The sequence below is a fragment of the Beta vulgaris genome, chromosome 6, assembly GCF_026745355.1.
Source record: "Beta vulgaris subsp. vulgaris cultivar EL10 chromosome 6, EL10.2, whole genome shotgun sequence".
NCBI lineage: Eukaryota > Viridiplantae > Streptophyta > Magnoliopsida > Caryophyllales > Amaranthaceae > Beta > Beta vulgaris.
In genome coordinates this window covers 7358948-7375781 of record NC_079207.1, presented here as the reverse complement: position 1 = coordinate 7375781, position 16834 = coordinate 7358948, and the positions used below count along the sequence as shown (strand labels likewise).

At 35.0% G+C, this 16834-nt stretch overlaps 4 protein-coding genes across 13 annotated transcripts; 2 read left to right on the top strand and 2 right to left on the bottom strand.

Moving 5' to 3' along the window:
• Positions 1–3205: 3205 nt before the first annotated feature.
• LOC104895609 (glucan endo-1,3-beta-glucosidase 12) lies at positions 3206–5284 on the bottom strand. The gene is made up of 3 exons (XM_057395548.1): positions 5278–5284; positions 5129–5164; positions 3206–3795 (listed from the first exon to the last, which is right to left on the bottom strand). The coding sequence occupies exons 1-3, from the start codon at positions 5282–5284 to the stop codon at positions 3206–3208; spliced, it is 633 nt and encodes a 210-aa protein (XP_057251531.1).
• Positions 3657–10187, bottom strand: LOC104895382 (pentatricopeptide repeat-containing protein At4g26680, mitochondrial). Of its 4 annotated transcripts, none has more exons than XM_057395563.1 (3): positions 8177–10187; positions 7415–7514; positions 3657–3795 (listed from the first exon to the last, which is right to left on the bottom strand). In XM_057395563.1, the coding sequence occupies exon 1, from the start codon at positions 9755–9757 to the stop codon at positions 8258–8260; it is 1500 nt and encodes a 499-aa protein (XP_057251546.1). In that variant the 5' UTR covers positions 9758–10187; the 3' UTR covers positions 3657–3795; positions 7415–7514; positions 8177–8257. The 4 variants fall into 4 exon arrangements, with proteins under 4 accessions (XP_057251546.1, XP_010680169.3, XP_010680171.3 ...); XM_010681867.4 differs by lacking the exon at positions 3657–3795 and adding an exon at positions 6901–7337; XM_010681869.4 differs by lacking the exon at positions 3657–3795 and adding an exon at positions 6901–7332.
• Positions 5188–6488, top strand: LOC104895381 (hypothetical protein). Its single transcript, XM_010681866.4, has 2 exons — positions 5188–5857; positions 6077–6488. Exons 1-2 carry the CDS (start codon positions 5474–5476, stop codon positions 6206–6208), a joined length of 516 nt encoding a protein of 171 aa, XP_010680168.2. The 5' UTR covers positions 5188–5473; the 3' UTR covers positions 6209–6488.
• Positions 10188–11635: 1448 nt separating the features above from the next.
• Positions 11636–16596, top strand: LOC104895379 (pentatricopeptide repeat-containing protein At3g22150, chloroplastic). Of its 7 annotated transcripts, none has more exons than XM_057395621.1 (6): positions 11636–14444; positions 14528–14712; positions 15006–15310; positions 15758–15845; positions 16121–16289; positions 16510–16596. In XM_057395621.1, the coding sequence occupies exon 1, from the start codon at positions 11865–11867 to the stop codon at positions 14391–14393; it is 2529 nt and encodes an 842-aa protein (XP_057251604.1). In that variant the 5' UTR covers positions 11636–11864; the 3' UTR covers positions 14394–14444; positions 14528–14712; positions 15006–15310; positions 15758–15845; positions 16121–16289; positions 16510–16596. The 7 variants fall into 7 exon arrangements, with proteins under 7 accessions (XP_057251604.1, XP_057251602.1, XP_057251600.1 ...); XM_057395619.1 differs by adding an exon at positions 14931–15005 and having other exon boundaries at positions 15125–15310; positions 16121–16596; XM_057395617.1 differs by having other exon boundaries at positions 15125–15310; positions 16121–16596.
• Positions 16597–16834: the final 238 nt, after the last annotated feature.

The window sequence follows — 16834 nt, the reverse complement described above, 5'->3', positions numbered from 1 at the left end:
TATGTTGTAGGGTGACACGTGGCGATGTGCAATGTTTGTCCACAAGTTTTAATAATCTATATACATATCACATATGCATATACTAGAATTTTTTGCACGCGATGCGTGTTTGAATTTTTTCGAAACAGAAACTCGATTTTCTTCGGCATAAGAATCAAAATATGAACATTAGACATACGAAGTATAATTTTTTTAGTTGCAACATTTGATTGGTTTAGTTTCTGTCACTTAAGTCTCTCACCATTCTTTTTGTTTTTTTTTTGTTTTTACTTTTCAAAGTTAAATTCTATGAACAAAATTGAAATTTTATTGAATTTATTTATAATTTCTAATATTATAATTTTTTAGTTGGTTTTTGAATTAAGTACAATACTTCATAAATTGTAAAGAAAGTGGACACTTTGATTTCAAGTCAATTTTTTCATAGGTTGTAGTTTGTAAGTGAATTTTTAAGTTTTTGTAAAGTCTTCTCATTTTAGTGATTTACATAACGTAAATTATGCAATTTTATGATTTTAGTTGACTTGTGAGTGATTGTAATAATTATACTCCCTCCGTTTCCTAAAGATCTTCCCACTTACCGTTCCTACAGATACCAAGGAAAATCAAGTTGTGTGGGGCATGGTGTGAGTAAAGTAGGAGAGAGAAAGGGGTTAAGATAAATAAACAAATAAAAATGGGTTAAAATAGGAGAGAGAAATGGAGTAAAATTGAATTAATAATGTAATGATGGACCATATGATAGTGACATGAGAGGGTAAATAGGAAAATTTGTTTTGCCAAATAAGGAATAAAGCAAAAGAGGGAAGATCTTTTGGAAACACCCTTAAACGGAAAGAGGGAAGATCTTTAGGAAACGGAGGGAGTATTTGGTATTTTTGTTCGAAGACCCCTTTGATTTGTAAGTGAATTTGTAATTTAGAATAGGAAGGGGGTAATATAGTCTCTTCATTCGGGGACACCATAGCTCCCGCTTCCCTTATATAATGGAGATATGTTGTACTTTAAATTTTTGAATGATATTTTACATAAACCTTTTTACCTTGATAATTAATCGTTACTATATAATAGAAAAAGATAGGTCCAAATATATGTAAAAGTTTCATTATATATATATAGGAAACACTATAAAAAAAGTAACTAATTTTTTTCCTTGTCTAACTTCTAAATTTTGATTTCACTACAAATACACCTCTAATTTTTTATCATGACCCACCATTAATTGTGACTGATTTTTGATAATACTGATTTGTAAGTAAATTTTTGTAAATGTTTTTGTATGTATTGACGTTCTAGGTTATTAGTTTAGTTTGTATGTTAATTTTAAGTTTTAATAATGTTTTCTGATTATTTGAGTGATTTGCGTGATTTTTATAACGTGATTTTCTCAATTGTATGAGTGATTCGTAAAGTTTCTTCTTTTAAGTGATTTGTGAGTAATTTGTGAGTGAGTGTTGTAAATTAATTTTCGGTAGCTTTCTTTGAGTGATTTTGACATTTCTTTTGTAATTTAGAAAGGGAAGGGGGGGCAAAATAGACATTTCAAAAGAGGACACCTAACAGAGATACATATATAGAATCTACCACCAAGCTAAAATTTTACTCCCTCCATCCTACAAACCTTTATTGGTACACGCAATTCAAGTTGATAATTTGCAATATGATTAATAAATGATACTCCCTCCGTCCCATAATATAGTGCTTGTTTCTGTTTTACATGGTCTTCAAGACGTAACTTTGACCTTAAATATCTTCAATTCCGTATTAATAAAAAATATAAAAAGTTGATATTATTAAATTACACATTGAGACGAATCTAACAAGATCCCACATGAATATGTTTTTTTATATATACAAATGAGAATATTTGGTCAAAGATTTTAAAGTTTGACCCATCAAAAATGAAATAAGCACTATATTATAGGACGGAGGGAGTATTTTATTATTAGAGTGTAAAGTATGATAGGAGTTGGTGGAATTTTCTATCGAAGGACACTTTAAAACTTCTTAAGATTGGCCATTAATTTATAACTCATGATTCATGAATATACATACCATGCTCCTGTATAATTTGATAAATTGCATTTCCCTGGTATGAACTCTAGAAGGTAAAAAATTTAAATTCCCATGATAAAACCTTGAGCCAAGCCCTTTTTATTACCGTCAAAACAAGAAGCTCACCAATCATATTGCGCACACACTTTTAAATAGAGTAAAATTATTTACATTATAGCATACAGAAGTATATGATGTGTTTGACATATATCAATGTCAATTATTGTCCTACGCAAAATTAACCGAGGTCTAAAAAGGATCGTTAAATATCGTCTCCAAATTATTTAAAATCGCTCAAATTACGTTGTCGGAAGACATTGTTGTCGTCGGTGGTGATCGTCGGCGGGTTGGAAGTAGCGATTTGTGGTTAGTGATTTTAGGTGGTGGTGGAGAGAGGTTGTAAAAACAGCCAAAGGTATAATGGTACGTTTACATGATAGTTGGGACGATTTTAGGTAATTTCAGGACAATGAATAGAAGTTCAACCTCAAAAAGATGGTAAAATACTTTAGTACTAATCTTCTCCTCATCAACGGTCGATCAACTATAGATGAAGTTGCACCCATTAAAACCTGCATAAATTAAAGCATTTTCTCACTAATTATTACAAACTAATAGATGTTATGAGTACATGATACATGATTTCATAATACTTTATATAGTTTGAATTAGATTTTACACCTATAAGACTTGCATGATGCTCGAGTCAAATTTTGACCATAAATACTCTCAATTTATGCTGATAAAAAGTAATAAGAAAATAAAATTATTATAATATTTTTCAAGATGAATTTAATGGTTAAGTTTTAATATATTTTATTTATTACTCCTCCATTCTCTTTTATTGTTCCATTTAATAATCTTGATATTATTAACAATCGAAAATAATCTTCTAAATTATTTTCAGCATATGATAAAAAATATAGTCATGAGGGTCTTGTCTGATTCATCTCAATGAGTACTTTATTAATGTTTAATCATTATAATTTTTATTAATACACAATGAAAGATATTTAAGGTCAAAGACGTGCATTGATAAACGTGGAAGTCAAAATAAAAAGAACAAAATAGAACGAAAGAATATATAATAAAAGATATTTATAGTTAAAACAAATCTTTGTAAAGGATGAATGTCTTATATTTAAACGGATTACTTACTAGGATCATCCGTGATTAGCATAGCAGTGCCCCCAAAGTCACAAGTGCCACCAGCAACTTTTGTCCTTTGCCAATAACTATTGAAAGCATAGGAAGCATGGGCCACCAAAGTGTTGGGCACAAAGCATGGGCCCTTTGGATTGACCGACCCACAATCCGCCCCATTTCCACAAGCGTAGTCCATAGCTCTTTGGAGCATGGTCTCAGGCACTGTGGGCCTAGCAACACACCACACTGCATACTCCCGGCCTGGACGATGTATCGGAGCTCCTTTGGGCTGAGTTGGCCCAGGATGAGGCCCAAATGGATCACTAGGGGGTGGGCTAGGCCCACTACTAGGTAGCTCCGAGAGCGGAGGAGCTCCAAATGGGCTTGGGCTTGGGCTTGGGCTTGGGCTAGGGAAACTAGTTGGTGGGTTGGGGATCAAATTGATAGGAGGTTGAGCTAAGGGTGAAGGTGCCAACAATGAAGAATCATATGCATCAAATGTTGGGAGATCAAATGAGTCATCCTGTGAAGTATAATAGTATGAAAGTTTCAAACTTGGCCTCAACTTGAATTTCTCTATGGAATTTCCAGCATCTATAATCAAATCATCAAAGCATAAAAATCAGTTAATTAATCAACCATTTAGCCACCTCTTTGTTGCTTAGTTTTGGAGCTATCTCATAGTCTATAGTCCAAACAATTATTAATTATCGCATAAAAAAACTCTTTTCTACACATGATAATTTAAGATTGATCAGGGTCAAAAATTATAATATGGTTATAACTCAACATCTCGATAAAATGAAAAAAAAATCAATACATGCATGCAACGAAAGTAAATCATACCACAAACGTCGAAAAGTGAGAAAATTGAGATGGAGATGGACACGAGTAAGACGAAATTGAAAATACATGATTGAGCTGGATTTGTTCCTAAGAAGACATCCATGAAACTTGTTTCAAAAAAATTTAGCAACTTAGGGAGAGTGTATATATGTAAATTGCAAAGCAATGGATTAGAAGAGAAAATCACTCCTTAATTATAGAGAACTTGAGAGCAATGCAGCATAGAATATATGCATTTCCTTATGAAGCTTGATTGGAATATGTGCTTGCTTGAAAGGGGAGAACTAGGTACAACAATATCTTAAACAAATTTAGCGTATCCAGATTCCAGTGATTAATGTATTGCTTGCTTTCTACTCAAACTAGGGCCATGTTTAACATTCTTTTTGTTGCACTAGATTCTAGACAAATTGTTAATTGTAAAAGTTTCTTTATATAGTAAGGAATATGGAGTGGAGCAAATGGCTTTAATGCTTTATCCTCAAAAAGTTTGCACTGCTTGGTGCTTGAAGAGAAACTCCATCAACTTTTTCTTGAATTTTAGAGTAAGTTATGAGATTCCCTTTTTAATCACCCAACTAAACAACATTCACCTAAAATTTAGAGTAAAAAAACTTATATGAATGGACATTGCTACACATATCCACCGGGTAGACAACCCACTACTAATAGAGGATTAAAAAAATATTAATTATGTTGAGTTGGATTCCATTACCACAACTCTCAACAAGTCTTTATTAATGGTGGATAGTCTACCCGATGGATAGACAAAGTTTTTCCCTATATGGACCTGGTCTACAATTAATGTAGATCTAATGCTAATTCATGAAAAAAAGTCACTATATAAGAAATAGGTAAAATTGGCCTCAACACCCTGAATTATTGGGTGCACCCAACACCACCAACTACGACTAGTAGCCTAAACACCACCAACTACGGGGTGGGGTGCAGTCTATACTATAAAAACCCATTATCTTCGGCAACATTTTAGGCTTCTAGCCTCATTTATGGTACAGAATGCACCCACCCCATAGTTGGTAGTGTGTAGGCTACTAGTCGTAGTTGACGATGTTGGGTGTACCCGAGCTATAGTTCAGAATGTTGAGACCAACTTTGCCTGAAAAATAAAACAAGGTAAATAAAACATACCATAATTATCTCAGTCACCAGGTAAAATAAGTTTCTTTCTTTGGTAAATGAGGCAGTTCAAAATTACATTATTTAAATTACTGCTCATTTTTGGCGTGTTTCTAACGGTAACCTTCCTCCCAACTCCACTGTTCTTATTATGTCTTAACTCCCAACATTCATCTCTATTCTTCTTCTTCTTCTTTCACTTTCACCCCCACAAAACTCAACGGCTACTAAAAAAGAACAATAACAGAGAAAACTAACTTCCCCAATCAAAAAAAAAAAAAAAAATTCCATGGAAGAAGAAATAAAAGAAGCTACATTGAAAGGAAAAGAAGAAGTAATAGTAATTCAATACTTACAACCTTCAATGTCTAATGATCTTCTTTGTAAATTCCCTGATAATTCGGCTTTCGATTTCGACTACTCACAAAGCTCTATTTGGTCCCCTTTAGTCCCTCGTTTTCACTCCCTCTCCTGCTTAAACACCATATCTCCTGATTTTACTAGAAGACTTTCATTTGATAGAAATCCCATGTCAAGTAATAGTATCAAGAAAAAGTTGTGCACTTTTGGGTTCAATTTCAATGCTAAACTTCAAAACAAGAAGAAGAAGAATAAGAAGATGTTGAAATTTAACAATGGCCCTTCTAATCTTCAGTCTCCTCCTTCCAATAAGGTAAAACAATTGTTTTTTTATATCCAATTGTCAGTTTCGTAGTTTCCAGTTTTCTGTCGTCAGTTATCAATATTGACGTGTTTGGTATAAGTATGATTAATTTTAAGTTTTTCTTACCCTTTCATAAAACCAAAAACGGAAAAACTGACTATAGTCTGTAATGTGTAATGTATGCTTAATTTCTCTTATTATTGTAATGGTTTTACAATATGGATGCAGGGGTGGAAGAAGGTGTTAAAGATGACAACTAAACAATTTAAGAGAAAGAAGGATCATCATCATCATCATCATCATCACCATCCTATCTCTCGTATCACACTTTCTGATTATTTGAAGTCTCAGAATTTCTAGGTTTTTATGGGTTTATGTTGGTTGGTAATCATAATCTTGTAGTAAGTTCAAATTCTTTGTGGACTTCAGGTTGTTTCACGGGTGCATAACAATAAAACGATGCTCTATTTCATGGTTAAGAAGATAGGTTCGACTTTTATGTTTCTTTTACCGGAGCCTATTAGACTCCAACTAATTCAGATTTGAGCCGGATCAAGATGTATTTTCAAGAATCGAACCCAAAAAAGCAAAAATGTTGTAGTATATGCTTAAGTTTAAACAGCCTGAATTTGTTTAATGAGATTTGATCCAATTCATAATTCATGTTACATCTAACTCATCATTGGATGTCACTCATTCCTGTTTATACACTAAGGGTCTATCCTCCCTAACTTATTTTCAGTTTAATTCAGTTCGATTCAACTCTGGACAATACTTCTACTCTCACATATCATTTCAATTCAGTTGTTTTAAGCCGAAAAATACAAGCCTCAAAACCAGATCATGTTGGTGAGATTGGCAATGTGAAGTTAGAATGACGCTATTTGTTAAATCGAATGATCGGAAAAAGCCATATAATTTAAATAAAGACTCAATGAAACATCTAGTTACCAAAATTGAATAAAGAGGATATCACCTAAAATAGATAATGGATATGCAACAGCTACTCTGTTAAACTGAAGTCTTGTTTATGTAGCAACTGTTATAAGAAATTTTTCGATAACAATAATCGAGCACCAATCTACACCTTACGAATATTTGACAACTTCAATCAACAACATACATATGCAATCTCCAGAATATCCGTTGCTTGCACCGCTCTGTCAAGCTAAGTCCCCCGAAACTTTAAGTAGACCATATGTAGCTGCTTGAAATCAAATTGATATTTTCCTCGTCAATCAAGTCGATGCGTTTTAGTGCAGAGATCACAAGGTGGCAGAGGCTGCTTAAAATCAAATTGGAGCCTGATCTGGGTGATGCCACTCGACAATGTCCGTGCAGAGTCTCCTGCCTCCACCACTCACCTAATATTGTGAGCAATTCCCCATCGGTCGGAACATAAGCTAACCTATGTACTCCACAGAAACCTCACGGCTTAACATACTCCAAGATCAAGCATGTATATCAAAGACTTCAAATGGATCCTACACTAGAACAACCCAATATCCTATTATGATAAATATGTTACTGTTCAGCAAAGAAATGAAAATCTGGATATAACCTGACCTCCATTCCATATAAGCTCACTCTATGCTGCTGTTGCTAAGTGAACTGAAGACCAAAGGGTCACGGGGAGCTGGATGCACTGTTGGCTCCTGCATTTGATCTAAATAACAAGCAAAAAAGGTCACAAGACATAATATTTCATAATTGATCATATTGGATCATAATACTTGCTGAAGTAGCGAAAAATATTAGATATCACTTGTAAATTTTTATGAACATCTTAATTCTTAGCAGTTATGCATCATATGATAAGCTCTTAGTCATGTGTATACATTGGATCAGCTACAACCCATGTGCATATCTGAAGAAGATACTTGACAGCTTAAAAGGAGCTATTTCTTTTCTTTTTTGACGGGCAAAGGAGCTATTTCTTGAAGTTTAAACTAAAAAGTGAAAGGAGGCTATATATACAATAAGCCGCTAAATATATTAGCAAATTGCCAAAGACAATTAGTTAGATAGCGCAGATGTATTATAAACATTAAACTGTATCCAAGGACTCAAACTGTTAGACATACAATTACACAATCAAATGCTGTGCAATTCCAGCCAAAATAAAGGTAGAGATCTATGAAAGGATGTGCCCTAGGTGGCATCAGAGTTTGATTCCCCTATTCCTTGGCAATCTCCACAAACTCTAGTGACTCCGATTGGGGCCATTGGACTTTTACATCCACTGGGAAATAGTTACACAATTGAAAAATGCCAAATATAATATTTATAGCGAAAGAACGGAGCAAATGCATCCATGCAGTAACAGACCTGGAAAGTGGAAAGTATAGCTCGTCAGACAAAGCCATACATATTCAGACATCAATAGTCTTGTGTGAATTCTTGAAATCCTCAGCCACGAGATCTAGCTTCCACCTCATTGCGTAATTTTACAGCCAAATTTTCATTCCCTTTTTCACAAAGCCCATTGCACAACTCAGAAAGTATTGTTGAAGCAGGAGTTATATTTCTTCCCAACATTTCCCTCAAAACCTGAATTGCTCCATCAAAATCCTGATTATGACAGAAGGAGGAAATCAAAATCTCATATGTATTACTGTTTGGATGACAACCACTTCTAATCATACTTCTGTACAGTTCAAATGCACGTTCAGAATTCTTTCTCGTGCATTGTCCTAAAATAAGAGCAGCAAATGTTGAGGAGTTTGGGACAAAATTCTGCTTGTCGAGTTCTTTAACTGCGAGAGCAGCTTTCTTAGTCTTACCCTCCTTACAGAATCCCAATATCAAAGCATTATATGTCAGAAGATCGGCCTTCACCCCTATATTTATCATCTCTTCATAGAGTTCATATCCCTTCTCACTGTTACCCAGCTGGCTATATCCGTTTATCAAAGAATTGTAAGTCACAGTATTAGGAGACACATTTACACCTTTCATCTCACTAAAAACCTTGTTTGCGTCATGCATTTTCTTTTGCTTGCAAAACCCGTTAATAAGTGTGTTATAAGTAACACTATCTGGCTTTAATCCATTCTTTTCCATCAAGGCTTTTAGCTTTATGGCCGAGGTGAGGAGGCCCTTATTGCAATACGCGGAAATAAGTATATTATGTGATGCAACAGTAGGAAAGAGACACATACTTGCCATATCCTGAAACACCTCAATGGCCTTGTCCATATTTCCCATCTTACAGTGAGCATAAATAACCATGTTCATAGTATAAGTATTCGGCGAAATCCTACACCTCCGAATTTCCCCATAAAAGGTTAATACAATATCTTCCCTATTCAAACTATGCAAAGAACTCATAAATGCATTGCATGACTCAATTGTGGGTAAAAACCCATAATCTTTCATCTGGCAAAAAGTAGCTGTAGCATTTCTAAACTTCTTCATATGAGCATGAGTCTTAAAAAGTGCATCAAACACAGCAGGACATGAATCGCACAACCGATACGAGTACAATATCGCCTCAAACAGCTTAAAAGGCAAATCAACCGAGCTCGAATTCAGTATATCCTTCATAATCAATTGAGAAGACTTAAATTTCCGGTGTTTGGTCAAAACATGGAGAATCATGGAATGAGTTTCAAGGTTGTGAAAAGTAGGATTTTTAAGCTGAACCCACTTGTACAATTCATATGAAAGAACATAATCTTTCTTCATCTTCAACAAAACATGCTTAAATCTAAATGGGGTAAAACCACTTGATAATTTCTCCAATTTTTCCCAATCAGAGTGTATAAGATGGCTATATGCAACATTCACAAAATCAAGGTCTTGACCTTTGGGATCAGGGATTGTTCCATTTGGAATTGGTATTAATTTCCGCTTATTTTTAGCTAAATTACCAAGAATTGAGGAATTACTCAAACCAGAAATTCTCATTGCAAAGTTAAGAACTAAGCTTAATTTAATCAAAGGGTGTAATTTTTTTCTTGGAGCTTAGTTTAAGTTTAAGTTGAAACAACAAATATATAGAATTGAAGCAGGTGAAATGAGCAAAAACTAAATAGACCCACAAACGAAATTAGAAATAAAGTTTTGCCCTTTATTGGATTAAAACTGACCTGATGATTGAAACCCAGAATTTTCAGCGTTTTATTGGAAGAGAAAAGTGGTGAAATAGTGAATACTCAATATGTAGAAAGTTAGCTTCTTTAACAATACCCAGAAAATGTTGCATTCTTCTACAACTCTTCTCAGTCTATCAGAGCATTATCGCACTTCGCTGCCGTGTTTGATAGTTCAGAAATGGGGGAGGATGACACAAAAAAAAGGGCTGAAATCTAAATGAAACCCTCATTATTTCTTTCAACTTTTTTTTGTTGAAGGGTTTATTTTTTTAACTAGATGGATAGAAGTATACCCAAAATAGACTCGTACTTGTTGACCCAACTCGAAATTGATTCGACTTATATGACTCGTTTGCCATTTCTGGACAGAAGTCCCACAACGTATGTATGGCGGTATGGGTGGTCGTATTTACAATAATTTATTATGCACTCAAACTAATCTTATTATATAAAGATTGATTATATTAGAAAAAAAAATTGACTATATCATACGATATTGAGTATATCATAAAATAGATTATATCATACAAAAACTAACTATAAAAAATGTGATTATATATCATACAAAACTGACTATGTCAAAAGTAATCTGACTATATCAAATGAAAACTGACTATATCATTCACAATAAATTAATTGTGAACATGGTACATTCAAGTTTGATGAATAAGTACCTAATTCCTAATTATAGATGCATTAGACATGGAGTATTTCCTGGAATATTATTAATTTATTAGTTATGTAACTATGTAGGAGAGGGTTTTTCGATTTTCAAATATGCAACTCTTAGGGTTGTATACTTATATATAAGTATTAAATACATTTTTTTTTAGAATATTACTTCATTTGTTTGTTTCATTACTTGCAACATTGGATTACCTTACAAGAATTTAAGAAATGATAGAGATATATTAAGATAAAATAGAGGATTCCCATACACCATGTGTCACATATTAATTGTTACGTTTGGAAGATGTACGTTTGGAGGATGAAAATTAATAAGAGAAATCATTTTTATGCTATTTTCCACCTATTATATTACTTCTGACTAATTGCTAATTATTGAAACTTGACAACTATTTGGGACATTAAAAAAAAAATACAATTTAACAACTAGTAGGACGGAGTAAGTAATATACAATTCTCTCAAATGATAAATGTTGCAACAAAAGAAAAGAAAAAAGAAAGCGTTAATTTAGGAACTTATGATTTCGAATGTAAATATTTTCATATCACTTTTCAAGTAGGATTATTAATGCACTACATTATAGGGACATACTCTATCTAATTGTAAAAATTAACACCAACAATTCCAACTGTGATCGATTTACTTTAAAAGGTCTCAACTTTTGATTATCTCATAGCAGCCCAATTCAGGGGCTAAGCTTTTGAGGGCCCTAGGAGGGCCGCGGTCCCGGTCGAAATTTTAAGACTTCTATTTATGCTTTAGTAACTTCCCTAAAACTGTATATAATTTAAAGATTTAGTTGTATATATATAGAGTTTCGGCCCTCGTAAATAGATTAGTTGTGTATATATAGAGTTTCGACCCCCGTAAATACAAAGTTCTGGCTTCGCTCCTGATCCAATTCTAAAAATTGTCTTTCTAAAATGACAATCTTTCTCTATCATTATATTAGCAAATTAGGCAACACTTGTACTAGAATTTGGCCTAATGGGTAAATTTATGCATGAAAATTTTGCCTCAAAAGTGATATGCCAGATAGGACTATAGGAGTATTATTCAATCCAAAATCCTAGTGTGGCTAACTGGCTAAGGCTCGTCAATCACCAATGATGAAGAGACCATAACCAACAAAAATCCATGGAATTATTCCAGAATTACTACATAACAGAAGAAAAACAAAGGCAGAAAACAAAATCAGAGCTCTGAAAATCATAAAAATCCCATCTTTTCCATGTCTACTTCATCTTTACCACTTCCTACTCCACTTCCACCCCACAATCTCTCTCCTCACAGACAACTATCTTCTACAAACTTATCTCTCCAAGACCCACTTCTTTACTCCATTGATGAGACCTCAAAAGCCATTAAAACCCCAACAATTCGTTCTCGTTTAAGCCAACTTTGTCGAGATGGGCAACCCTTTATTGCACGCCAGATGTTCGACACTTTGCCTAAACCAACTACTGTTGTTTGGAACACCATTATCATTGGGTTTATTTGTAACAGTCTCTCCTTTGAGGCTCTTTTGTTCTACTCACGTATGCGGTCTATGTCTTCAATTAAATGTGATTCATATACATATTCATCTGTTCTTAAGGCGTGTGCCGATACCCGGAATTTAAAGGTTGGTAAGGCTGTGCATTGCCATGTTATAAGGTCTGATCTCAATGCTAGTAGAATTGTGTATAATTCTTTGTTGAATATGTATTCTACTTGTCTTGGAAATACGGTTGGTGAGGTTGATACGGTTCGTAGAGTCTTTGGTACAATGAAAAAGAAGAATGTTGTTGCTTGGAATACTATGATTTCTTGGTTTGTTAAGACTGAGAGATTTTATGAGGCTGTTAGGCATTTTAGGTTGATGATGATAATGGGAATTAAACCCACTCCTGTTAGTTTTGTTAATGTGTTTCCAGCTGTTTCGGGTATTTGTGATTACAAGGTTGCCAATGTTATGTATGGGATGCTTCTGAAGTTTGGTGGTGGATATGCTGATGACTTGTTTGCTGTCAGCTCAGCTATTGTTATGTTCTCAGAGATGGGTTCTGTAGAGTTCGCGAGGAAGATTTTTGATGAGTGTGTGGACAAGAATGTAGAGGTTTGGAATAGCATGATTGGTGGGTATTTGCAAAACAACTGCTGCATCGAGGCACTTGATCTTTTTGTGGAAGCTCTTAATTCGGACCATGTTTCACTTGATAATGTTAGTTACATTTCTGCTCTAACTACTGTCTCACAATTGCAGCATGGGCCAATTGGTCAACAACTGCATGCTCATGTGGTGAAGAAATCAACTTCTTTCTCTGTCACAGTACTAAATGCCGTCATTGTTATGTATTCGAGGTGTAACTTTGTTCAGGAAGCTTTTAAGGTATTTGATGGGATGGTTGACAGAGATATTGTGTCATGGAATACTATTATTACTGCTTTTGTGCAGAATGGATTGGATGAAGAAGGACTGATGCTTGTTTACGAGATGCAGAACCAGGGGTTTATAGTTGATGCAGTAACAGTTATAGCTATACTCTCAGCAGCATCGAATCTAAGAAGTGAGGCCATTGGCAAGCAGACTCATGGATATCTAATAAGGAAAGGGATCGAGTTTCAGGGTATGGAGAGCTATTTGATAGATATGTATGCTAAATGCGATTTAATAAAGAAAGCAGTAATTTTATTTGAAGAAAGTGATGAGCTAAGCAGAGATCAAGCAACATGGAATTCCATGCTTTCTGGTAACGCACAGAATAGAATGATTGTAGAGGCTCTTATTGTACTTCGCCAAATGCTTGAGAGAAATGTGCTTCCAAATGCTGTGACTTTGGCATCAATTCTCCCAGCTTGCAGTCAAATTGGGAGTATTGCCTTGGGGAAGCAGCTTCATGGTTTTGCTATCCGTCACTCTATTGACCAAAATGTTTTTGTTGGCACTGCTTTAGTAGACATGTATTCGAAGCTAGGAGTAATTGCTTCTGCTGAAAACGTGTTTGCTTCAGCCCCCACTAAGAGTCCTGTTACGTACACTAACATGATATTGGGTTATGGCCATCATGGAGTGGGAGCTTTAGCTCTCAACTTATTTGATGAAATGCAAAGTTCAGGTGTAAGACCTGATGCAATCACTTTCATTGCAGTATTATCTGCTTGCAGCTATGCTGGATTGGTTGATGAAGGCCTTAAGATTCTGGAGTCAATGGAGGAAAAATATGGGATTCAACCTTCAATTGAACACTATGCTTGTGTTGTGGACATGCTGGGAAGAGATGGAAGGTTTACGGAGGCCTTTGAGTTGGCTGAAAATTTGGGAGAGGTAGGTAGTGCAATCCAAGCTTGGGGTTCACTTCTTGCAGCCTGCAAAACTCACAGACAATATGAATTGGCAAAAATCGCTGCCAATAAGTTACTCGAGATGGAGTCTAGGAATAGTAGGAGCGGGTACCATGTACTACTGTCAAATGTATATGCAGATGAAGGATATTATGAACTTGCCGATAGAGTCAGAAAAGAGATGCGAGAGAGGGGTGAGAGAAAGGAAGTTGGCTGCAGTTGGATAGAGACTTCTGGTTGTGTAAACTATTTTGTGTCCAAAGATATGAAGCATCAAGCATGTGAGGATATATATGAGATGCTGGCAAAGTTAGCTACTAATATGGAGGATGCTGGTTACAGTCCTCTTTGTTATGGTGATACACCAATGGACGAGATACCTGAAAATGATGATTGGGTTCAAAGAGCTATGCAGTTGAGTTCTGTCAGTTCATAGTTGATTGTGATACCCAACTCCAAGATAAGCTTCTACCAGAGTAATGATATTGTAAGTGCACGTAATCAAACTCCTGTATCGCATAATCATGTGGCACTTCTTTCCTACTAATTTGCTATTCCCATGACATATAGGTGGCGGTTCAAAGTAAAAATGAAGTCTCCTGGCGTGTATGCTAAGAAAATTTCCCTTGTTCTTGCTATATCGAAGCTAAGTTTGTATGTTGCATAGAGGGGGAATCCGTGCTCATAGAATTCCTGTTGCTAAGGATTTGGGAAGTGTCAAGTCTTTGACTGCCTCAGAGAAAGGAACTTAAGAGGTATTTGTAATTTCACACTTACGCAGTTCTAGGAACATTTTCTTATTCTGTCTGCAATCTTCCTTTAGTTTCTGCCTTTGATAGTTAGTTTTTGCATGTTGTCATTCTTGGATTGTATATATGTGAAATAGGAATACGCCCACAAAATCTGATTTAATTTGAGCTTAAATCTGAGGGTTTTGAACAATATTTTTTTTTCTTTGTTTTATACTTTGAAGCCTGAAAACCCTCGAAAAACAACTACATAATGGACATGACTTGAAGCCGATCCAACAAATTGATACTTTTGACAGGTCTATGCCACTTTCACAAAAAGCCCACTTGCTGAAGATTTCCAGTTGTAATTTGTAATTTCAATTTAGAAAGTAGATGCCTCTCCTGAAGAGGAAGATTGTGCTTGCATTTGATGCAGAGAGGATACTACTAATGAGAGCTTGCAAATAATGGCGAAATAGAGCAATATATTTTGACGTGCAACTGATACGTCTGTGAAACTAAGACTCACTTTGAGAGGGTCTCCCAATTGTGGACTTACGGTACTAATTGTGCAACTGTTACTGGTGAAAAGAGAAAGGTGGCAATATTTTCCAGTTTTCTGGTAAGTTCTGTAGAGTGCCAATTCTTTTAGCATTGCATAATTTTTGCATCATTTGTGGAATGGACTTTGTGACCTAATGCATCATAGCTGCATGCCTGGATGTCTACTAGTTGATACAAACACTGTCATTCTCCTGGCTTTGCTTTAGGAACGTTTCTTGCGTGCTTGTTTAAGATGAGCCATCAAGTCCTAAGCTTTCTTTTCTGTGCTTTTGCATATGAATCAAATTCTGTTTATACAAAGAAAAGTAACACCAGTTTATACATTCGATAGAGCATAATGATACTTTAAGCTAAACCATTGAGTGCTTAGTCTCAGAGGACACCTAATATCAAGAAGATATAGGACCCTTTCTTAAGGGATTGTCGTTAGTTGATTTATCCATAGTATCTATGGTCTTATCTTTTTGTAATTGTTGAGTACTAACATCATTCTGACCTTACACAGATGGAAACTTCAAAGTGTTCCAGGGGCTCCAAGTTTGATATCAGAGCAATCCAGCTGATTGGAAGCTTAATGTGGGAATTTCTTGAAGGTTTTGATCTTTAGCTCTATAGTTTTGCATCTTTGCTCATTTTATATAATCTATAGCCAACTAGACGAAGTATTTAGCTTAAAGAGGCTGAGGTTGATCTCAAAATTTATAAAAAACATAACATTAGTATCAGATCTCAGCAATATGATGTAACATTACTATAAGATTATGTCATCTGTATGTTGCTTTTAGTTTTTGAACTGGTTACTGGGGAAGTGAACAGTTGTTTTATGTAAAAGCTAACTTTCTGTTAATATCATTACTGTTTCTCTCAGAAAGTTAAACTCAACAAGTCCCATTTCTTGGTGGAGAATTGGTGATGAAGTGGACTATTCTGAAGCGCAGTATCATTTAGCCCCGGGGTCGATCAAAACAGAACTAGAAGCAACTGATTAGCAAACAACAGCTTCAGCTGTGATGGGATCTGGCTCATATTGAAGCCTGGTATATTTGCCATTTCTCATGTTTCTCCTCCAATCTATCCTTTTGAAATGGCTGCTTTAAATACACAATGATGAAAGGAGCTTAAAGTACACCGAATAATAAAATTGTTTAAAGAAAATGAAAATGAATATCTTTCATGTAAAGTTCATACACTCCAGCTAGAAAATAGGTTAATCATGGAATCTATACTTGGTTTGGATAATATCTGTTTGCATTGTAGGTTTAGGATGAGACACACAGGAATGTAACAAATCATATATAATATTAAAGCAAGAAAAAATTAGCCTATGTGGCAGCCTCATAGAAATTCTGCTCTCACAATTCACCCCACATTCATAGAGCAATGAAATAGATGCCACGTGTCACATTCCATTAAAATGATTATGGTTGATTCCTTTATTATTAGTTTCCCAAATTTTGAAAATCAGTCATTGAATGCTTTAGGAAACCTCCCATTTCCTTAAGTTGAAGATATATCCGTGATTTTGGGCTGTAAAAGTAAGATTCCTCACTAGAAGGAAATCTCCACTTAAGCAAATCTTCCA

What these genes read in the sequence shown, in the direction of transcription:
- LOC104895609 (XM_057395548.1), bottom strand. An exon ending in CATTCTGAACTATAGCTCGG is followed by an intron (nt 3,796 to 5,128) that starts GTACACCCAACA and finishes ATTTGATTATAG; the next exon opens with ATGCTGGAAATTCCATAGAG.
- LOC104895381 (XM_010681866.4), top strand. Translation starts at nt 5,474, where the DNA reads ATGGAAGAAGAAATAAAAGAAGCTACATTGAAAGGAAAAGAAGAAGTA. An exon ending in AGTCTCCTCCTTCCAATAAG is followed by an intron (nt 5,858 to 6,076) that starts GTAAAACAATTG and finishes ATATGGATGCAG; the next exon opens with GGGTGGAAGAAGGTGTTAAA.
- LOC104895382 (XM_057395563.1), bottom strand. Translation starts at nt 9,757, where the DNA reads ATGAGAATTTCTGGTTTGAGTAATTCCTCAATTCTTGGTAATTTAGCT.
- LOC104895379 (XM_057395620.1), top strand. Translation starts at nt 11,865, where the DNA reads ATGTCTACTTCATCTTTACCACTTCCTACTCCACTTCCACCCCACAAT.